The sequence below is a fragment of the Capricornis sumatraensis genome, chromosome 1 (genome assembly GCF_032405125.1).
Source record: "Capricornis sumatraensis isolate serow.1 chromosome 1, serow.2, whole genome shotgun sequence".
In the NCBI taxonomy this organism is placed as follows: domain Eukaryota; kingdom Metazoa; phylum Chordata; class Mammalia; order Artiodactyla; family Bovidae; genus Capricornis; species Capricornis sumatraensis.
Window position 1 is genome coordinate 95,010,773 of NC_091069.1, and position 22,368 is coordinate 95,033,140.

The window sequence follows — 22,368 nt, forward strand, 5'->3', positions numbered from 1 at the left end:
AGGCAGTCTGTTAACCTTTCTTGCTCTATTTACTCATACGTAAACTAGGGATATTAATGTCTATATACTCATGAACTTACAGTTTGAAGAGAAATAAGTCAAACAATAGAAAACAGATAACAATGTACTGAAATACAGTGAATTATGTTTGGAAAACCCAGACCTAGAGACACAGTGACCATACTTTTTATCTAAAAATCAGCACAGACTTAACAAAGTTTTCATACATCTTCTATTTTACAAGTTTTTTCTTGTTCTTTGTCAACTCCCCCTGATTCCAGGGTGCATGCTGTTATTGTAAATAGCTTCTCTCCTCCCCACAATAGCTACCATGTAGCTAAAAATTCAATCTCATTCAGCTCTTGTAAGAATCTCATTAGGTTAGTATTATTTTCTCACTTAAGAGATCATTCCCATTTTATACGAAAATGAGGCTTAGAGTGAATAGACCACTTATCTGAAGTTACAGTTCAGTGACAAAGTTGGGATTTGAGGCCAGGTTTGTCCAACTCCAAAATCCACATTTTCCATCATCTTGCTTCATGGTTCCCCAACCACCTAAGTTGCTATCATTGTAGGCCCCCCAAAAACAGTGTCTGTATCCCTCCTCATAAGGCCTGCTTTTGGTACTTTAGCACTGCAGTCTGGGTGGTCTTGGGGGTAGGGTCAACACAGACTCTACCTCGTGGAGGAAAAGCTCCTCAAAAAGAAACACATTGAGGGGGACTTCCCTGATGGTCCAGTGGCCAAGACTGGAGCTCGAATGCCAGAAACAAGAGTTCCATCCCTTGTCGGGGAACTAGACCCAGTGCAGCCAATTTTTTTTTTTTTTTAAAGAAAGAAACATGTTGAGAAATGAAATAGTATATGTAAGATTTGAAAGTTATGGCATCCAGAACTTTCCAACTCCCAGTGGATCTGACCTCACCAGAAGAGAGAGTCCTTCCCACCCAGGCCCTTCCCTGGCGCTCTCATTGCTGCACCCTCATTTCTGACCCTGCATTCTCTGCCACAGCACAGGAGACCTAGTCCTGGGGTCAGATGGGACACCTGTTCTTCGTTTTTCCCACAATCTCATGTTGCAGACTGCCTGGGGTGGGGGCGGGCTGGGGGTGTTGTTCAGAAGGCAGAGCCAGTATTTGCTGAAGTGGGAAGTGGGGAGGGACAGGAACCCAGCAAGATTTCCTCCAGCCCTTACTTAGCAGAGCAGACAGGGCATATTGGTGTTCCAAAGAGCTAACACCTATGGACAATGCCACTGAACCGCGCCTGGACCTGCTAGGGTGGTTTCGATGTTAGGCATTGATTTGAGGAGGCAGAATATGATGGGAGCCTGGAAGGCAGGAATTCCTCCCAGTGCCACAATCACTGCATAGTGCTCACTGGCCAATTCTAAATGATTTACGTGCATTAACTCTTGTGTGACTACACAGCAACTCCATGAGGTACGTACTATTAGTATCCATTTTACAGAGGAAGACTTTGAAACAGTCTTACCCGAGGACATTGGTACACACTGATTATCCAACTGTAAAAGGGAGATGCATATGCCTGCCTTACACCTTACATAAGGCAGGTTTTGTAGGACACTGACTCCCATGCATTTGTAATAAATTCGTATTTATAACCCTTCCTTTTTTTTTTTTTTTTTGGATACCGGAAAGATTTTTCCAGTGGGGCTTAAGTAATGCGTGAGTGCAGAAAGTCCCTGGAAAGACACCAAAGAAATCGATAACTACAGCGGTGTCTCCAGGCAGGAAAAGGTGGGAAATTTACTTTTCAGTGTTTAAACAAAGTATTCCAATTATTATATATTTTTATTTTTTTATTTAAGGGCTTGCACAGTCATAGGTGAATGTGGCCAGGGCTTTCAAAGACAGTGAGCCGATGAGCCAAAACCTAAAGTCGCGGCACTACAGGGTGGCTCGCCTGGGGTCACCAGCAAGCTACCGTGAGTTTAGGGTCCTTTTCCCTACTGCACAGGATGGGGATATTTTTTACGAGGAAGGAGGAAGGGTGCTAAGGCGCCCGGGGCTTTGGAACGTCGCGGGGGTCCTGCCCGCGGGAGGTGGCGCCCACCTGGGCGATGGGAAGGAAAGGCCTGGCCAGCTCGGCCCCGCCCTGTCCAATTTAAGAGCCGCGGGAGACAGCTGTGACCGTTCCTGGCCGACAAGGCTCGCTCCCTTATTTAAAGCAGGTGTCCTCCCGCGCCTCCCGGGCTGCCCACAGCCCAGAGGCCCCAGCTCCCCTTCTTGGGCCCTTCCGAGCAAGGGCCGCGCCATGCCCAGCCCCGGGCCGCGGGACTGCCGGCCGCTCCCTCTTTCGGGCGCCGGGGTCCAGCTCCAGCGCTCCAGCCGCTCTCCAGAGCCCGCGTCCCCCGCCCTGCCGCCTGGCTCTGCAAATCCAGGCCCACCCCGCGCGCCCGGACGCCTCGCGTCCTCCTTTTCCGTTGAGGCCATCCTGGCCAGACCTGACCCCCGCGCGCCTACCACCTCCCCGCTGTCAGTCTCCGCTGGCGCCCACGGGGCCCTCTGGAACGTGCCCTCCAGGCCTCCCGCCCAGGCTCTGCCCGGGGCGTGCCCGCCGACGTGGCTGCCCGCCTGCCTGAGCGCGGGGCTGCACCAGCCGTGCCCCCAGCCCCCTGCGCTGCGGCCCCTCGCCTCCCACTTCTGCGGCCTCCAGGGTCTCAGCGTCACAGGTACGAGGGAGCGGACGGCCGCGACGGTGGGCACAGAATAGAGAAGTCCGCAAGTTTGAGAGCCACGCGTGGTTGGCGTGGATGTCAAGTTTATGACTCTTGACCCTGCAGGTGATACCGGGAGGAGAGAGGGCCCCAGACCGGGTGGGAGACTATCCGGCCCGCTGCTGAGGTGGGAAAGTGTGTGTGTCGCGGGGTGGGTTGGTACGTGTGCAGAGAGGAAGGTGAGGCAGGCCGAGAGCGGCTCGGACAACCAGGATCGGCGCAGGGCTGCAGGCACCCTGGCCCCTCCCTGGACTAGGGAGTGGGAGAGGCCCTTGCTCCCTGCCACACCTGCTTTACACAACGCTTGGTGGAGCAGCGCGGCCAGCTCAGCCGGAGAAGCAGCTGCTACTGGTACCCTTCAGCGAGAGGGAGGAGCCGTTGGGTGTTAGCCGACCGGGTTATAGCCTCCACTGCTCACCTCTGTGTGAGCTTGGCTTCTGCACTTCACTGCTCTAAGCCAGGTTCCTTCAGCTCTTAGAATGGTTCCCTGGGGCTCTGGGCCCTGGAGCACAGTCACTTAAATCCGCATGAGACTTTAGCCACTGGGGTAATTTTCTCCTTTAGTATTAACATCCACCTATATGAGCTTTTACCATTTTTGGCTATCTGGTTCATGCATCCCCATGGCTCCCATGAGGGAAACAAGAGCAAATTTAGTGCAAGCCTTATCAACCCAAACCAAGATCCTGGTAAGACAGTCTTTCTTGGGTTCCCCCAACCCTGTGTCTCCTCACCTCCCTTCAGCTGGGCATTCCTCCCACCCATGTGGGAGAGAAACCCTGGTCTCCCAAACACTCTCCAAATTCTTTCTACATAATGAGAGCCACCTCTGGTGGCTCAGATGGCAAAGAATCTGCCTGCTATTGGGAGATGCCGGTTCGATCCCTGAATTGGGACAAATCCCCTGGAGAAGAGCATGGCAACACACTCCAGTATTCTTGCCTGAAGAATTCCATGGACAGAGGAGCCTGGTGGGTTACAGACCACAGGGTTGCAAAGAGTTGGACATGACTGAGCGATTAACACTTTCACTTTCATGAGAGCCACAGCCCTCACTCCAAGCCACCTTTTTCTAACGTCCCCACACACCTGAGGTCTGAATTATAACTTTCTACTCTGTATTACTGTTGTCTCATTTTCAAGTTAGTTTTTTACATATACATATTGATTGATTGATTTGGGTGTGCTAGGTCTTAGTTGAGGCATGTGGGATATTTTAGTTTCAGCATGGAATCTAGTTCCCTGACCAGAGATTGAACCCAGACCCTCTGCACCAGGAGCACCAAGTCTGAGCTACTGGACCACCAGGGAAACACCTCGCTGGTTTTTGCACGGGTATTACAGCCACACAATCAAACTTCAAAATGTTAACTATAAAGTTACAGTATGGAGAAGAGTTTACCGTTCCTTTCCCCTAGCCACCTGGTTCTCCCCACCCCCAGGCAGCCAGACACCAGTTTCTTTACTCTTCCAGTGCCTTTTATACTATTTAATACTTGGACACACGTGTGTGTTAAACGCTTAGTCGTGTCTGACTCTTTGTGATCCCATGGACTGTAGCCCTCCAGGCTCCTCTGTCCATGGAATTCTCCAGGCAAGAATACTGGAGTGGGTTGCCATGTCCTTCTCCAATGGATCTTCCCTACCCAGGGATAGAACCTGGGTATCTGCATTGCAGGCAGATTCTTTACCGTCCGAGCTCACGCACATGTGTATTTGTGAAAATACATGCATATATATATATATATACACACACATGCATTCTTCTAACCCCCCCATACTAGACACACTGCTCTGCACCTTACTCCTTTTATTTGACCGTGTATCAGAGATTTTTCCTCATAAGTCCACACAGAGCTTCTGTATGCCACAGAACGGTCCATTGCAAGAATATACCATATTTTAAATCTGGGTCCATTGATGATTTCTTATATTTTGCTATTAATGCTTATGTAAGCCAGCTGGGCCCAGTGGCTGGGGTCTTAGGCAGCCAGACCTCATTCCCGTCACTGCGGCAGTTTGTCTGCTAGCAGCCCTGGAGCCCCTCCCCAAGGTTAGTGGGACCTGAGGAGTCTTAGCACTGCATTGCCAAAACTCTGTCTGGAACACTTCCTCCAAGCTAGCCCAGTGGCTTACTTCCTCACTCCTCTGGAGTTATGAGTCAGGTACTGCCCCTGGTAGACCAATCTGCATCTCTGCTGGCCCACGGCTCTATGAATAGCACCCTTATGTGCTTTAGAAAAGGGCACCACCTAACTTCATGCAAACACAACACCTTGTCAGGGAGGAAGAACAGGCTTGCAAAGAGCAGGCAGAATTTCAGACTCCACTTACCCTCTCAGCTGGGTACCAGTGTTCAGGATACAAGCTGTACATAGTGGCCTTATTCAAGTGTCACCTTAGTGAGGTGGCTACCCTTTCCCAAGATGTTCATACCTACCCACACACACACACTGTCCTTCCCTGCTTTATTCTTCTTATTAGTGTGAATCACTTTCTGACATACTCAATATTTTACTTATTTGCCTTTTTTTTTTTTTGCTGTTAGGGATTCTCTGTTTTGTCCTGGAACCATGCCTGAATCATAGTACACATTCAAAAATTTGAATGAACAGAAAAGATGAACCTTCACTCTTTGTTCAAAAGGGGGTCCCTTCTCCGCTCATCTCATAGGGTTTTCCTGAAGTAGCCAAGGAAAGGAGAGATGGAGGTTTGGCAGCTCCTCTTAGGGCCAGAGATTATGCCACTAACCTGACTAATGGAGGCCAAAGCAGTCTCACAACACTGTCCCTTCTTTTTAAAAAAATTTGTTTTTAAATTTTGTATTGGGGTATAACCATTTAACAATGTTGTGATAGTTTCAGGTGAACAGTGAAAGGATTCAGCCACACATAAACATATATATCCCTTCTCCCCCAAACTCCCCTCCCATCCAGGCTGCCACATAACATTGAGCAGAGTTCCATGTCCTTCTTTTTCAATTGTTTTATTTCTGCGCAGTCTCTTCCCACCCTACCTTCTTGCTGTGTTGTTACCTGGCCAAGGGTAAGACAGGGCAGTGGAGCTGTGAGTTTGTCTCTCTCCTCCAAGACGACAGGGTAGGGGATTACGGCTAACCTTTCCTCCTGCTAATTGCTCTTCAGGCTTGGAGCTGGTTCACTGCCTAGGCCTCTGGGATCCCCAAGACTGGGCCCAAGCTCAGGACCTTCAGGACACTGAGAGATCCCAAAAGAGGATTCGAACCATGTTTAACTTGGAGCAGCTGGAAGAATTGGAGAAAGTGTTTGCAAAGCAGCACAATATAGTGGGGAAGAAGAGAGCCCAGCTGGCAGCCCAGCTCAAGCTTACAGAGAACCAGGTGAGAGCAGGGACTCCCGCGGGGCCCGGGCTGCACCTAAGGACAGAGAGCCAGGTGAGAGCAGGGACTCCCGCGGGGCCCGGGCTACACCTAAGGACAGAGAGCCAGGTGAGAGCAGGGACTCCTGTGGGGCTCGGGCTGCATCTAAGGACAGTTACTACTCTCTCAAAAAGCCCTGAGTCGGGGCTGCGAGGAATTTTTGGGCCTCTTTCTCTGTGCCAGGCTGACAGGGGATATGGGCCCTAACCCCTGGCACACTCCCTTCTCTATATGATGAGAAATATAGTCCTATTTGAAATCACATTATGGAAACAACACGTGTTAATCTAGAACTTTATAATATAATGTTTCCATGCTAAATAAGGAGCTGACAGTGAAATTAAGTTGGTATTCAAGAGACTAAATATTAAAAATAATAAACATTCTCTTGACCCCATATTCCCCTCTGGCTACTGAATTATAGCTGCTCTTTTCACAGGCAAATTTCTCAAGAACTGGCTATGTTCTCTCCATGTCCTCACCTCCCATCTACTCTTTAATTCACTGCAGTGTGATTTCTTTCATTCTGCCATTTCACTGAACCTTCTCATCAAGGTCTCTAATGACCTCCATGTTGCCAAAGCCACCATATGCTTTCTTCCCTCCTCTTACCCCACCACTCAGTACAATCAACCACTCCTTCTGTTTTGAAACCCACAGTTCTCTTGGCTTCCAGACACCACACTCTCTTGGTTTTTCTCCAAGCCCTCTAGTCCCTTCTTCTCGGTTCCCTTTGTAGGCAACTCTTCTCTTTGTGGCCTCAAATTTTCTTCCCTAGCTGATTTAATCTATCCCCATGGGTTTTAAATACCATTTGTAAGCCAGTGACTCCCTACTTTGTATCTTCCACCCACCCCTCTTTTCTGACTTGTGCGTCTAACTACCTTCCTGGGGCCTCCACTTGGGTGTCTTGTGGGTAGCCATTTCAAACTTAAGAAGTCAAAACCTCAATTCTTGATCCCCCCCCCCCCAAATCTCTCCCTTTCCCCACACATGGCATCATTGTCCACCGAGCTGCTCAAGAATCTAGTTCAGATACTTAGATCTGAGTATCTAAGATACTCAGTCATCTTAGATTCCTTTTTCTCTCCCAATTCCAATTCACCAGCCAGCCTTTTCACCTCTACCTCCAAAATACAACTGGAATCACTTCATTTTTCTCCCATTGCCACCAGTTTCAAATGGGACCGTTCTTCTCATGATACAGGGAAGGGAGTGTGCAACCCCAACTATTGGTGGATCACTGCAACAGTCTCCCCAGCTGTCTCCTCAAATCTGCTTTTATCCATTCTTCACCCACTGCCAGATTTGCAATGTACTTGATGTAAATAGGACTATGTCACATCCCACTGAAAAACTCGAAAGTGACATTTCTAATCCATGGCCTTCACAGTTTTGGGAGATCTGGTCCCCACTGACCTCTTCCACTTTCTCTTCCTTTGCTTTCCCCTTTCTCAGATGTGTCTGCCATGCTTTCCTCCTTTCTGATCCTCAGACACTCCAAGCTTGAGTCCCCTGCCCTGGCTTGCTTTTCTCTGTCCCCATCAGGCAGGCCTCTCATCTTCTGAGCCTCAGCTTAAGTGCTGGTTCTTCAGGGAGGCTCAAACTCCTATTTGTACCCTCATTTGTGTTTAGATATTTGTTTCCATGTTTGTTTTCAGTCTCCCTCCACTAGACTGTGAGCTCCGTGAGGGCAGAGCTCATACTTCACTATTATCACCATCACCTGGGAAGGGCCAGCACTGCCTCAGATGTGGATGTTTAAAGTGAAGCCAGTACACAGATGCTCAGTCGTGTCCGACTCTTTGCAATCCCATGGACTGTAGCCCACCGTCCATGGGATTTTTCCAGGCAAGAATCCTGGAGTGGGTTGCCATTTCCTTCTCCAGACTTCAGATCAGGACCTCAGTAAATACTTGGGTGAATGAGTGGTACTGGAATTAGAGGGAAGGGTGTGCTTCCCTTAGAATGAAGAGTAAATTTTCAGAGAGGAGTGGGCACTGTGGGAATGGGGGATGGAGTGGAAACTGCTGGTCACATTCTGATCTCTTCTCACTGCCTCAATTATAGGTGAGGGTCTGGTTCCAAAACCGAAGGGTCAAATATCAGAAGCAGCAAAAGCTGAAATTGCCAGCTGCATCTGCCATGGCTGCCTCCCCAGATGAGCCCTCCAGCAGCTCTGACACCAGTATCCAGAGAGAAGACGCCGAGTCAGGAGTGGACAGCTGAGGACTGCAACAAAGGCTCAGTCCAGGCTGGGCTAGTTCTTCCTGGAAGCACCCATCGGACCTCCTTGTTTCAATTCTTAATGAAGAGCTTGTCAGGTCAAAGGGCACCAGGAGAATCTGAACTGTAAAGCAGGAGCCCTCTTTTTCTGTATTGACCCCTGGGAACTGTAATAATGCAAATAGTCACAGGTACAGACTTTGGCCTTCAGCTATGTCCTTGGCCAAGTTACTGAATTTCTGAAGGTTCCCCCCCCCCCACCTGTAGAATGGGTATGTTGATAACTTTGACCTCCCAGGGCTGAGATGATGTCTGTAAAACATTTAAGAGTGTGCCAGGCTCAGCACTAAGTGTGCAGTAACTACCAAGGCTTATAGGTCTCCTTCACCTGTGGGAGTATTACCTCAGCCCTGGCCTCTCCAGAAAGTAATCTTTGCCTGACCTGGCTGTAGAGGAGAGAGGGCCTCCTTGAATCAGCTGCTGGGCATTGCAGACTCTTTCCCACTGGAAATGGTAAAATTGAGAGCAAAGAAGGAAGGGTAGACCATTTAGCCCACTTCCTCTCACAGAATTTCCTGAAGGTTTTTAGTTTTGTCTGAACTGCTACCACTCATAGAAGGAACTCAGGCCCAGCTGCCCCCTTGGAGCAGACACGCTATCCTGAACACCATCTTTTTCCCTCTAGCTACTCGACTTGACCCCCTAGCCATCTTTATATCGAGTGGAGAGATTTAACTGTGCCTTTGCCAAAACTGGCATTTGACCATAAACTCTGCTGTATTATTACCCCAACCCCTTCACAACCAGTTCTCATGGCTTCCATTCCTTCCCGGGAACCACTCCGTTTCTCTCCAATAAGTGTATATTATAGCCTCCCCTTGTGAAGTCCGCCACCAACATTTCCAGAGCTAATTTCTCTAGCACTTCACATTTCCTGGCGGGCCTCTGTTGAGGGTATTCCCTTAGAATACAGGATGACTTCAGGGTGTTGCGATGAGCTGGTGGAAGGAGGTGTGCCCTGCCACCTGGTGGTGAGAGAGGGCACGGTCCACGCTGCTCTTCAGAGTTCTTGAGGGAGGGATAAAAGGTAGGGAGCAGCGGTCCTTGGAAAACTATCTGTCCCTGAGGCAGTGGACCATCGTCTCGAGGATACCAGGCTGCAGCTGGAGGGAAGGGGGAGGCCACGGTCCAGCTTCAAGAGCCTTCTGTTCCTGTCTTCCAGGAAATCCTTCCTAAAGCTGGATCCAGTCAACTCTATTAAAGGAACACAGCGGCAGGTGTCTCTTCCAGGAAATGTTGGCTCCCGTTTTTAAAAAATCACCAGTTACCTATTCAGCAGTTACCCGGCTCTATCCAATCCCTAAATGTCACCATGAGACCACAGCAGATGTAGACACAGGTCTTATGTCAAGTAGCACAGGATCAATGGGAGAAGGAGGGAACAAAATGAGAGACAGGGGTCAGGCCTGGCTGTGGGGACAGATGCTACAGGTCAGTCCTGAGCGAGAGACCATACCCCTCTCCCATAGTCAGGACAGTTGCATACGCAGACTCACTTCTGTATACAACATCACGGTCCTTAGACCCTCCAGCACGCCCCCAGGCTACAGGTCCCTCTGCCCCTGAAGCGTCTGAGTAAGACACACTTTCAGCTTTATCTTTCATAGGACTGTCTGTCCCCTGCCAGAGTGCCTGGGGGAATAGGAAATCTTGCGCTGGACTTCGTAGGCTGGCTAAGAGTGGTAAGCTAGCTCTTCCCTTTAGGCTGAGTCCAAAGAGCGACTGACAAGACCGGCCACTGAGAAGCAGAGACAACAGACACAAACACGAATTCAGACACAGACACGCACATCAAAACGACACACACACACACTCTGGTACTGGCCACGAAGATAGAGGCAAAACTGCACAGATGTAAAAGCACAAAGGCAGGCCAGCTACACCCAGTCAACTAACCACTCGACCTACACGCACATCGCTCAAAAACTCGTGCGCAAACCCACGCGTTAACCCGCACAGCCTCACGGACACGCACGCTGGGGGCGGGGCCTTAGGGGGCGGGGCCTCCCGGGTCGAGGCTGGGTCAAGGGTCAGAAGGCGGAGGTACGCCCAAGATGGCGGCCTCCATGTGCGACGTGTTCTCCTTCTGCGTGGGCGTGGCGGGCCCGGCCCGGGTCGCCGTGGAAGTCCGGTTCGTGAGCAGCGCCAAGGTGAGGCCGCGGCGAATCGTGCCGGGGTCCCCCACCCAGCCCGGCCTTGGAGACAGCCGCGCGGGACACCATACCTGCAGCTTAGAGGCTCCTCTGCCGCTCGGACACTGCTGTCCCGCTCCGGCTCGCGGCCGGGGGTCTCCGTGTCGGTCCCCGTGTGCAGGCTCTCAGGGCCATCACGCGGTGGGCCGGGGCCCGCGGAGTCTTCGTGCGCGCCCCTTCCTCCCGTAGAACCGGGCTTTTGGAGCGCCAGGCCTGGGGATATTGCTGCTGGATCCTGGGAGCTGTTGGGCGGGATGTGCCGGGCAGCGGGAGCTGCGGTGCTAAAAAGCGTGGGCCATCAAGGAACTTTGAGTGAGATTTGGGTGGGGGGATTGTGGAGAGAGGCCAGGACACATCACAAAGGGTCTTGGAGTGCTAAGGAATTTGGACTGAAGCCCGTGGTAACATTGAAGAGTTTAAATCAAGAGGACGACATTTTGTGTTTTACTATCGTGTTTTAAAGTTCAGTGTAGAAAAAAATCGAAAGTGCATGTAGGGAAAGGAAAAGTAAAACATTCAAACTTGTATTTGTGCAAATATGTGCATCTTAAAGTTATATTTTTAGGCTGCTTTCTGATGCAGCAGTATGTATTTCAGTATCAATAATCCTTTTAGGTATTAATTTTTAAGAGTTGAGTAATAGTCTTTCATGGGAGCACCACTGTTCACTCAACAACTGTTCATTTATGGATCCTTATACTGTATCTTGTTTTCCATCCCTGAGGTCAAAGATGGTGAAGCTCGTTGTCTGTGCACACATCCTTTTCTTCTCACCGGCACTAAGTGTTTTCTTTCTTGGTTATCTTTATTAGTTGATATGTGCAAAATGATACTGCTTTGTTCTCATTTGTATTTCTTTACTAGTGAGGTTGAATAATTTATCATTTGTAGTGGCAGTGTGTATTCTTGCTCCTTGCCCTGGATGTCAGCCTTCTAGTTATCTGGCTCCTGCTCTCAGCATCATGGTATTCACACAGGTCCCCAAACTAACCTTCCATTGTCCTCTTTCCACTCCAGAGGCATCTGGAGCATTCCCCTCTTAACGTAGTAAATCAGCTCCCCTGTGTCCTTGGGCTCCTCGCTGCCCACAACTCCATCTCCACCCTAAGGCCTGCAAGTGCTCTCATTGGCTCACAGTTTGATGGTGTTTCAGTTCCATCTCTCCTAGCAAACAGAGCGTCTCTGAACCTCCTCCTTTTTTTTCAAACTTCTTCCCTCTTACATCAGTTCAGCCACTCTCCTTGCCCAGTTGTCCTGTTCTACCTTCCATCAAAACCCCAGCTCTGGAAGAAGGAGCTGGCTTCGCTGTCTATCTATGCCCGCAGCTTATGTGCTGCTGCAGAAGAATCATGTACCCAGACTTGGTGCCAAGATGGCTTATCCTTTTTGCATATGTATTCATCAAGTGGGATTGGTTTGTGATTTTTCTTTTTCCTTTATGGTATCTTCCTCAGGTTACCACTTCAGAGTTATACTTGGCTTTTTGTTTGTTTTGTAAAATAGAGAAACTCCATTTTTTTCTCTCTGTATTGAATAGTTTAAATAGCATAAGAATTACTTATTTGGTTCGAGAGAGCTGATTTATGAAACCATACAGACTGGGGGCCTCACGTGGGGGTAGTTTTTGACCACTTTCTGTGTTGCCTCTATGGATATTGGCAAGAATGATTTTCAAAATTTTGCCAATTGCTATGCCAGGGATATGACTGGTCAGAACAGAAACCTAATCAAATATGATAAATGTCAACCAAGATGCTGTACTAGTGCACATCAGGCAGGTGTTGGTGTTGCTTGTTAGCCTGTCTTGGCTTCCTTCCTGTTGAATTCACTTTTGGCAATTGATATTTTTCTAGAAAATAATTTAATAAAGAATTTATTTACTAGAGTCTTAAATCTTTATTATACAAGCTTTAAAAAAAAAACAACAAGCTTACTTTTCAAATTGCAAATAACTTTGCATAGTTTGTACCCTTTACATTCAGGTTCAGATTAATTTCTCTCTGGGCTTCTTGGTAATATGAATTAGAGCTGTTTTTTTCTTGAAACACTTCATATGTTTTGGGGATGCATAGTTTCATAGAGGAACAGCTCTGATTCTTCCCTTTGCATTGATTACTAAATATTTCCTCCATTTGGTTCTCCAGAAAGAGGGAGAAAGAGATTAGTGCTTATCCAATATCAAGCTTGATGACTGTCAGAAGTAATGTGGGTCCCTGTTCCTAGTATCTTTGCGTCCCACAGAGGAAGGCCAGGTTTTCATTTTGCTAGTTTGGGGTCGCAGGGGTTACTCACTGTGGAGGTGGGCTTCTAGAAAGAACCAAGCTGCATCCATGGCTTTGTCAACAGTTTTGTTCCACCTGCCCTAGTGTGCTGTTGGAGCTCCCAGAGTTATTCACAGGGCTGAGATTTGTGGCTCATGGGCCTGTCCAGGTCTACACAGCCTGCTGCTCTGATTCGGGGAGGTGCCCCTGCCTAGCTGAAGCGCCAGTGTTCAAAGGAATCAGGGAGCTACCCAGGAGGCCACATGACAGGACATTTCACTGCTGGCTCAGTTATTTTCTTTCTCTCCCTCTTTGTGACAGTTCACTGGCACTACTGGGGCAGTTGGCAGGGGCACCAGTCTTCTAAGTGTAGAGTGGGCAAAAGTGCCCAGCTGGGCCAGTAACTGCCTGGGTTCTAAAACTGCCGCCTGAGTTCCTTTTTACATTTGAAGTGAAGTGAAGTCGCTCAGTTGTGTCCAACGCTTTGCGACCCCAAGGACTGTGGCCTACCACGCTCCTCTGTCCATGGGATTTTCCAGGCAAGAGTACTGGAGTGGGTTGCTATTTCCTTCTCCAGAAGATCTTCCTGACCCAGGCATCGAACCTGGGTCTCCCACCTTGTAAGCAGACGCTTTACCATCTGAGCCACCAGGGAAGCACATTTGAGAGAAGGCAATTCAACAGTTGTTTTCTCATCTTTCATCCCATACATGGTGTCCGCAGTGCTTTAGACCAGGACTTCTCATTAACGTGCGTGTGAATCACCTGGGCGTCTTGTTAAAATGCAGGTTCTGATGTGGCGGGTCTGGAGTGGGGCCTGAGGTTGTGCGTTTCTAACGTCTCCCGGGTGATGCCCATGCTGCCAGGCCATCACCTCATTTTGAGTAGTGTGGCGCGCATGGGGTTCCTTCACCTGTGCTGTGTCGTTACATCCTGGAAACTGTCGGCAGATACTGTTCTAGTACTCGCTTTTCACGTGGTAGACAGATGGAAAAGGCAGTCTGCTCAACGCTTCACAGCAAGCTAGGCTTAGGACTGGTGCTAGGGTTGGTCATTCCTTTCAGTGCAACACCTGAGAGCTTGTTGGGCACCAGGTACTGTGCTAGGTACTGTGAGTACCGAGCTGACCAGGGAAGTAGGACACATTCTCCCGCAAACTAGGCCTCCCCGTCCCACAGTGTAGGATTTCTCTGCAACCCCGAGGAGCAGCATCATGACCAGGATCCTGGAGGGGCACGTGGGGACTCAGAAGGCGGCCCTGTACCACGTGCTAGTACTGGAGGCTCCAGCCTGCTATGAACCTCTGGCCATGCTAAAAACACTCCTCTGTGTAGTCCAAAATGGTTGACGTGGTGGCTCTCTTCCCATCCCAGGCCCTGTGCCCTGGACGGGCTGGAAGATGTGCTGCTGAATGTAGGGCAGAACTGCATTTCCGGAGGACGTGGTTATGAAGGGGGCTGACGACGCTCCAGGACTGACCCTCCTGAGGCAGAGGCCTCTGCCAAGAGGGAAGCACATGGAGGGAGGAGCCCTTGAAGCTCTGTCCTCTGCCTCTTCTTATGGCCATCCTATTCCTTCTCTGCCCTTTTAGGGAAAGGGGCTGTTTGCCACACAGTTGATCCGGAAAGGGGAGACCATATTCGTAGAACGGCCCCTGGTGGCTGCGCAGTTTCTCTGGAATGCACTTTATCGCTACCGAGGTGAGCTCATCTCGCCCACTCTGAAGGCTGCTGTGCCTAGCAGCCTTGGCGCCTGGAGGAGAGCACGGATGTCCCTGACAGTCTCTGGGACTCCCAGTGTCGGGAGGGAAGGCACATCTTCTCTTGGAGAACTGTGCCTGAGAACCATGCCCCTGTCTAATCTCAGGCCGTCTGGGGCTGTGAGCCTGTAGCAAACAAGCTCTTCCAAAGGGTATCCTGGAGGAGGCCTGTCACTCAGGTGGACGCAGCGCCATCCTGAAGGGCTCTGTGCCAAAGTGGAGCCCCCACCAAGAAGAGAGCACATACCCCTGGTCAAAAAAGGCTGCATTAGGGGTCAGAAACAAGCATGCTCTTAGCTTTGCCAGCTACTTGCTTTTTTCACCCTTTCCTTGGGCTAGAGAAAAATCTGTGAGAGGAGGGTCTATCAGCTCCAGAATGTGGGGAAAGCCCAGTTTGGGGGAGGGGTGGAGAGCCCCATAGACTAAGTCCCATGGAGAAGCAAGGAGAGTCTGCTAGGCGGGGTGGGGACTCCAGAGAGGGAAGAAGGTATCATCTATCTTTGAGTGCATGTGAAATTGATTCATTCATTCCATTCTTTAACATAGTCATTTGTTTACTCACCCCTTAAAACGTCTGCTATGAGCCAGGTGCTGTCCTAGCCCTGCGGATATTGCTGTGAAAGGGCAAATGCAGCCCTTGCTCTTGGACACACTGTCGTGTCTGGCTCTCTCCCCCAGCCTGTGACCACTGTCTTCGGGCACTGGAGAAGGCAGAGGAAAACGCCCAGAGACTGACCGGGAACCCAGGCCAGGTTCTGCCTCACCCCGAGCTGTGCACTGTGCGCCAAGACCTGCACCAGAGCTGTCCCCATTGCCAGGTGAGCAGCCCTGGGGTCGAGCTGAAGTCCTCTCTGGGGAGACGGGAGTGAGGACGGACCTGGTCATGGCCCTCAGGGGCCCCGGTGGAGGGGAGACACTGAAAAGGCTTGGTTACTATTCCAGTTTCGTCCACCCAGTTCCAGTCCCACTGTCCAGAAAACAGGCTTGTTGGGAGCTTGCCCTCTTCTTGGAGCCTGGCAGGGCCCCTCCCTGTCCCTGAGAAGCAGTCTCTTCTTCCCACGGTTTTAAAGCCTGGGGCAGGTGCCCCTCTCACACGCCCCCAGAGCACTGAGTGCTTCCTTGTCTCATAATACCATAATGCCACTGACTGCTGCTCTGGGGCTGTTTGTGGGAGGAGTGAAGTTAGAGGAGGTGAGGCCACACAGGTGTCTGTGCCTCACCCCAGGCCAGATCCTCGGGTGCTGACCTCCACCTCCCCCAACAGGTGACATACTGCAGTGCAGAATGTCGACTGGCCGCAGCTGAGCAATACCATCAGATCCTGTGCCCAGGCCCCTCCCAGGATGACCCCGCGCATCCTCTCAATAAGCTGCAGGAGGCCTGGAGGTACGTAGCATTTCCTCTCTTCTCTCCTTTATCCTTCCCTCCTTGCCTGTCTTCACGGCGCTCAGCAGATGCAGCCATCTTTCTTAAGTTACCACTCCCTGGATTTTTCCTCCATTCTTCGGGCTAAACAGAGGTCATTTCACCTATTCCCCCTGCCTTAAATCTGAGCTTCCAGCCCCACCATCCTCAGCATTTTACACACTCCCAGAAAGAGCCTCATTAAGCCCATAGAGATATAAAATCCTGCCCATGTCCTTGCCAGTAGGTTTCCCTCTTTGGTTATGAATGGGATTGGTAGGAAGGATTCTCTGTAGCAGTCAGACCAGGCTTTCCTGAATTCGGCTACTGGGAAGGGAATTTCTAGGCCAAACCTTCTTCTTTCTCCCCAGGAGTGTTCACTACCCGCCTGAGACTGCAAGCATCATGCTGATGGCCCGGATGGTGGCCACAGTGAAACAGGTGAGCCCACCTGATTTTCCCGAGGAAGCTGATTCTGACCTCATTCAACCCTTGGCCTCAGTTTCCTTCTTACTTTAAGACTGGCTTTGATACAGAGTTCTTTCTGGGCCTCTCAAAGAAGAGCTGCTTGCCGTGTAAACCTTAGGAGTGGCTAACCATAAATCTGGCAGGGAGAGGGGGGCTTATCTTGCCTGGGATCTTTGAGATGACTTCCTGTGCAGCAGCAGTTCATGCATGCCATTTATAAGCATCACCTTTTCAGGATCGTATCTCTTTAGGTACAGCAAGAGAAGCTACTCCGACCCCTTATCTAGTATTGTTGTTCCTCAGCCTCATTCTGTTTTCCCAAGTGTCGTGAATTGGCTAGCTTGGCAGCAGCTGGGGAGATGGCTGGATGTGGGCAGGGCTGGGGGGAAGTCTACCTAGAATCTGATGTGTGATGGTGTTTCTCTGAGGGCTGGGGCTTTGGAATGACAGCCAACTTCCCACAAGGGTGGGAGTGACAGTAAAGAAGAGGGTGTCTGTGAGTCCCTCTGTGCACATGCATGCGCGGCATGTATCAACCTGACCTTGAAGTATACTTGTTCACTACAGGCTAAGGATAAGGATCGTTGGATCAGGCTCTTCTCCCAGTTCTGTAATAAAACTGCTAATGAGGAGGAGGAAATTGTCCATAAACTCCTAGGGGACAAATTCAAGGTTGGTCTCCCCCCATGACCCTCCCACCCCTGCTAGTAGCCTGGGCTGTCTATGGCTACCTGGAGGAAGCTTCACACTTGCTCCCTTCCCAGTCACAGGAAGAAGTTTGTGCCTGGGTCCAAAAATCTATTCAGAGACTTGTATTTCTGCTGCTGTTTAACTTCATAACCTAATTGGACTTAAAATTGCAAAGTGGGGTGATGACCAAGGATGGAGGGGCTGGGTGCCCTGATATGGGAGGCAGGACCCCATGATCAGATAACAGTGGGCAAATCAAGTGTAATGAAAAATGGAGGGTTGGCGGGGTCTGCAGGTTAGGAAGTGGGGTGAAACAGACTTCTAGTTGTCCATGTACTGAGCACTTGCTTCAGATCAAAGAGTTACACATTCTCCCCGAGGAGAGCAGACTTCTGTGCAGGAGCTGCCTGAAGGTAGAGGCAGGTGTAAAAGGGCTTTTGGGGCAGGTCTTCCTGCACTGAATCTGGGGAAAGGAGGGGAGCTTCAAGCTGCTCTGGAGGGTGGTGCTGGTATAAGTGCTAGAAAATAGGAATTTGGGGTTTGCTACCCTGGGTTGGAAAAGGCCAGCAGACTGCCAAGGCTCTTTGGAGATCAGGACTCCATGGCTTTCCCTTGCCCCCAGGGAAAGCTCAGTCTTTAGAGCTCCCCCTTTTCCTGCCCTTACATGGTCTTCTGGGCCCTGCCTGGGTGCTAAGGGGAAACCCCAGGGCTGCAGGCCTCTCCCTGCTTTCCCTAACCCAGGGTCAGCTGGAGCTACTGCGGAGACTCTTCACAGAGGCGCTTTATGAAGAAGCACTCAGCCAGGTAAGTGCAGGAAGGCGGGACCAGTGGCCTCCCAGTCACTCCAGCCCTCTGGGAGCAACCAGGGCAGCATTTCTGCCTGGAACAGCTAAGCGAGTCTTACGGAGTTGGGGTGGGACTGACTCACAGCCAGCTTCCTCAACAGAGTTGTATCAGGAAGAAGAGCAAGTGGCTGCCCACTGAGTGCCCTTCTCCTTTCTCCCACAGTGGTTCACTCCGGATGGATTCCGGTCTCTCTTTGCTCTTGTTGGGACCAATGGCCAAGGAATTGGGACCAGGTTAGGAGAGAATGTTCCAGAGCTCTTGGACTTGTCCCTCAGGGCTGGGGTGGGAGATTGAGAAAAGTAGCCCAGCTCCTTTCAAGACTAGGGTGGGGCAGGGTGCGACTCTGGCCAGAATGCTGGACTAAACTCAGGGGCGAGGGTCAGACAGACCGAGTCTTTCTTGGGAACACTTAGTCTGTTGGGAAAGGACACACCTACCCACCCCACCCCCACCCCCTCTCTGGAGAAAGAAATGGACTTAACTTGCTTGGAGGTGGAGAGCCCTGTGAGCTGGGTCTTTCTCCTCTCCAACCACGGCTGCCTGGGACCCCCAGCTCCCTGAGCCAGTGGGTCCATGCCTGTGATGCTCTGGAGCTGAAGCCTCAGGACCGTGAGCAGCTGGATGCCTTCATTGACCAGCTGTACAAGGACATCGAGGCAGGTTGGTGAGATGGAGCCTTGGCCTCACCCGACTTCGGAAGCCCCCATCAGTCAGTTGGTGGATACAGTCTTCCCCCAGGGAGCTCTGAGTTCAAGGTTGGGGAAGGTAATCCCTGTGTGATGCTTCATGCCTGTCTTCAGGGCATACATGAGAAATGGCCCTGCGGTCCACGCAGAGGCCTCATGCGGGGGGTGGGGGAGTGCCGGATTATACGTTGGTATCATGTATAGGAAAGCAAGCTTGTGCCTCAGAGAAGCATTGTCAGGTAAATGGTAGTGACTGGGTGGCAAGACAGTGGAGCCATGCCTGTCCTTATAAGCCTAGTTTCCTTTTCCTACCTATGACATGGACGTAATACCATCTGCATTCTACTGTCTTACAGCAACCGGCGAGTTTCTTAACTGTGAAGGATCTGGCCTCTTTGTGCTGCAGAGCTGCTGTGAGTCCCGGCATTGAGAAGGCGCAGCCTCATGCTGCAGTTCACCTCTGTTGGTCCCTTCTGGTAGAGTTGAGTCTGGGAGTGGGATTAGGGCTGAGCTTGAGGATTTCTGCTTAGTCTCCCATATCATTTTTTCATTCATTTATTGGACTGCTCGTGCTTTCCAGTGGGCTAAGCCCGGTGCTAAGGCAGGGCACAGAGCTCTGATTCTTCCAGAGGGAACCCTGGGTCTTGTCCCACCACTGCCCTGAGTCCTGAGCGTCCTAAGAACCCAGGAGGAGCTCAGGCTGGAAGGCAGTCTCATCAGCGCCTGATGGAGGGAGGAGCCAGTTCAGACTGTTTTTCCAGATCCCGGCCTCCCATCCTCTGCTCTCCTCACCGCAAACCTTTCCTCCCAGGCTCTGGGGGCACTACCTTTCCCAAACTAGGCTCCCAGCTGTTACCGCTCAGACAGGTCTGAGTTAAGTTTCAGGCACGGGCATCCCTTTCACAGCCCTGTCCCTCGCTTTGTGAGACACTGGGAACAGCTGAGGCTTGAGGGGACCAGTGAGGAGAAGAGCAGGGCCAGGCATGGCAGGTGGGGCAGGGCAGTGATGGGGGAGCCCATCTGGACTTGTGCTCTTCAGGAAAGAGCGCTGGACAGGGAGACGGGACACCGGGGCCCCAGGACCTGCGCAGCCCTAGCAGGGATCAGAGAGCAAGGAAAGCCAGGGCCCAGGGCTCTGCACAGTTAAGGCTGTTATTTTTCTTAGTCAACAATCCTCATTACCTGCCTCTCATGACCCAGGCAACCACAGCTGTGTCCCCAATGCAGAGACCTCCTTCCCAGAAAACAACTTCCTTTTGCATGTCACCGCCCTGGAGGATATTAAGCCAGGAGAGGTGAGGGGGCAAGTAGCTGTGGGGGTGGGTGGGCAGGAGGCCTGGCCAGTTCTCTCCAGGAATCAGGAGCAGCAGTGGCTCCAGCCCCAGGTTCAGGCTGTTGGGTTGAATCCCCTCATGCTACAGGACCTTAGTCTTGCCTGTGAGTGTGCTCTGACCCCACCTCACTTCAAAAAACAACTCCAGAAAGCCTTAGCATTGTTTGAAAGAGCATTGTTTGAAAGAGCACCGTGTGGTGGAGTTCTTGTCTCCAGCTACTTTTTGATCAAGGAATCTGCAGCTTCTAAGCAAACAGGAAATGGCCCTTTGTGGCTTGGACTATGGGTTGCTAATGTGGTTTGGGGTCCTGACTGTTAGAGCGGTACACAGAGCCTGCTTGAAACTTCTTTCAGGGCAAGTAGCTTCACGGCAAGATAACCTCTGCCCCAGCCACAGACAGACCTAGGCCATGGCCTGAGGCCCAACCATAGCCCCCAGTTCAGACTGTCAAAGCCTCACAGTCCCCTCCCTGCTCTGAGCACAAGGGGATGGATTGGGGTGGCCTGCCCTTTCACTGAAGGGCAGCTCAGGCTCCTGGGGACGAGGCATTGGTTGGACACGGGGCAGAGGTTGGGGATGCCCACATCCCACCTGTTAGAAGACCATCAGCCCACCTCTCGTGCCCCTTAGGAAATCTGCATCAGCTACTTAGACTGCTGCCAGCGGGAGCGCAGCCGCCACAGCCGCCACAAGATCCTCAGGTGCCAGCGGGGGCTGCGGTGGGCAGCGGGGCTCTGGGGTCCTCCATTCCAGTGGCTGCCTGACTGTGCCCTCACCATCATGCCCCCTCGCCCTCTGCAGGGAGAACTATCTGTTCGTCTGTTCCTGCCCTAAATGTCTGGCAGAGGCCGATGAGCCCAACATGACCTCTGAGGAGGAGGAGGAGGAAGAGGAGGAGGAAGGAGAGCCGGAAGATGCCGAGCTGGGGGATGAGATGACTGATGTGTGATGCCACCCTGCTCGGAAGTGCTGGGCCTTTCCCCAGAGCAGAGGCCTGGAAGGAACAGCCCACTCCTGCCGCCCGCTTCCCCCCATTTCAGCACTCTTTCTACCGGAGAGTGAGACAGGCTGGACCCTAGGCCCTCTCCCCGCGCCGGACCTCACGCCTCGACACTGCTGCTGCGCGGCTCAGGCTCTGCGCTGTCGCTGAGCCGCTCAGAACTGGCTTCCCCCTGAGGTTCGGATGCAAGTGGCTGGAACCAAGGCCAGGGCCTAACAGTGTTCTTCCCCATGGCCCCACTTACTCATCCGCTTGAGGCTTCAGCCCTCTCAACTCAGTATGCGGGGAGGGGGGCAGTAACAAAGTGGCAACCCGAGAACAGCCTGACTCCACTGAAGGAGAGAGGGGCCAAGATGCCCTTACCGACTTCCCTACCTCCCACTGTTGCAGCCTGACCACTGGCACAGCCTGGAGAGGCAGGAGTGGGGAACTGGGCCCCACTGCACCTTCTCTGAGGTGCTCTGTGGGGAACCCTGAACCATGGGGATTACCCCCCTCTCCCCACCTCACCCACTGTTTAGACATCAGCGGAGTAGAGATTAGCCCCTCCCCCAGAATCTCTGTGCTTGTGCCTTGCCTCTAGGCCCTGGTACAGTGGCCAGCCTCACAGGGTCTGGAAGAGGTCTCTGCCTCCCTTGGGAGGGGTAGGGGGGGGACCACCACCCCTCCTCTTACCCTCCTCCATTTAGGACTCTAGCAGCATGGCTGAGACCTGGGGGGTGAAAGGTCTCAGCTCCCTAACTGAGGATGTTCTAGAGTCTTCTAGAACTTTCATCACTGAGGGGCTCTCCTAGTCTGAATCTCCATCTTTAGGATCCCCACAGAGGAACACAAGTCTTCCAGAAACCTAGAAGAGCTGGGCTGGATACTCAAGATTAGCCCTGACTGTCCTCCTCCCCAGATTAGCACCACCCCTTGCTCTTGGGTTGGAAGCTGTGGAAATTGTAACCTGTCACCCGCAATTCTTTTCTGCCCACCTTCCCTGAGGGGCCTGCCGGATGCCCCTGCTGAGGGATCCCAGGGAGGCCAGGTGCCGCCCCACGGGCCCTTTCCTGGATTGCGATCAGGTGGAATCTGCCCGACTAGCCTATTGGGTTCTTAATTCTTCAGAGCAGCCAGCACCCCCTCCTCCCCACCTGCCCACTGTTCTCAATAAAACATGAATGGTGACAGGCCTTTACAGGAATGCTTTGTGGAGGATGGCTTGACAAGCAGGCAACAGTCACGTGGATGCTGCCAAAATGCACAGGACAGAGCAGGTGACGGCAGGAGATGGGAGCTCCAGCTCCCCAGTTTGGATCC

The 22,368-nt window shown here is 51.6% G+C and overlaps 2 protein-coding genes across 2 annotated transcripts; both read left to right on the forward strand.

The window, feature by feature from the left end:
* Positions 1 to 2,280: 2,280 nt before the first annotated feature.
* On the forward strand, positions 2,281 to 8,369 carry NOTO (notochord homeobox). Its single transcript, XM_068967236.1, has 3 exons — positions 2,281 to 2,698; positions 5,887 to 6,101; positions 8,211 to 8,369. The coding sequence occupies exons 1-3, from the start codon at positions 2,281 to 2,283 to the stop codon at positions 8,367 to 8,369; spliced, it is 792 nt and encodes a 263-aa protein (XP_068823337.1).
* A 2,111-nt stretch (positions 8,370 to 10,480) lies between these two features.
* SMYD5 (SMYD family member 5) lies at positions 10,481 to 22,192 on the forward strand. The gene is made up of 13 exons (XM_068974283.1): positions 10,481 to 10,576; positions 14,471 to 14,579; positions 15,317 to 15,456; positions 15,903 to 16,024; positions 16,414 to 16,483; positions 17,078 to 17,182; positions 17,942 to 18,004; positions 18,209 to 18,279; positions 18,600 to 18,706; positions 19,089 to 19,145; positions 19,933 to 20,027; positions 20,697 to 20,767; positions 20,868 to 22,192. Exons 1-13 carry the CDS (start codon positions 10,481 to 10,483, stop codon positions 21,013 to 21,015), a joined length of 1,254 nt encoding a protein of 417 aa, XP_068830384.1. The 3' UTR covers positions 21,016 to 22,192.
* The last annotated feature ends 176 nt before the right edge of the window (positions 22,193 to 22,368 follow it).

Coding starts and splice junctions, on each gene's coding strand:
- SMYD5 (XM_068974283.1), top strand. CDS start 10,481: ATGGCGGCCTCCATGTGCGACGTGTTCTCCTTCTGCGTGGGCGTGGCG. Junction 15,457..15,902: donor AGAGCTGTCCCCATTGCCAG/GTGAGCAGCCCT, acceptor CTCCCCCAACAG/GTGACATACTGCAGTGCAGA. Junction 20,768..20,867: donor AGCCGCCACAAGATCCTCAG/GTGCCAGCGGGG, acceptor CGCCCTCTGCAG/GGAGAACTATCTGTTCGTCT.
- NOTO (XM_068967236.1), top strand. CDS start 2,281: ATGCCCAGCCCCGGGCCGCGGGACTGCCGGCCGCTCCCTCTTTCGGGC. Junction 2,699..5,886: donor CCAGGGTCTCAGCGTCACAG/GTACGAGGGAGC, acceptor ATTGCTCTTCAG/GCTTGGAGCTGGTTCACTGC. Junction 6,102..8,210: donor TCAAGCTTACAGAGAACCAG/GTGAGAGCAGGG, acceptor CCTCAATTATAG/GTGAGGGTCTGGTTCCAAAA.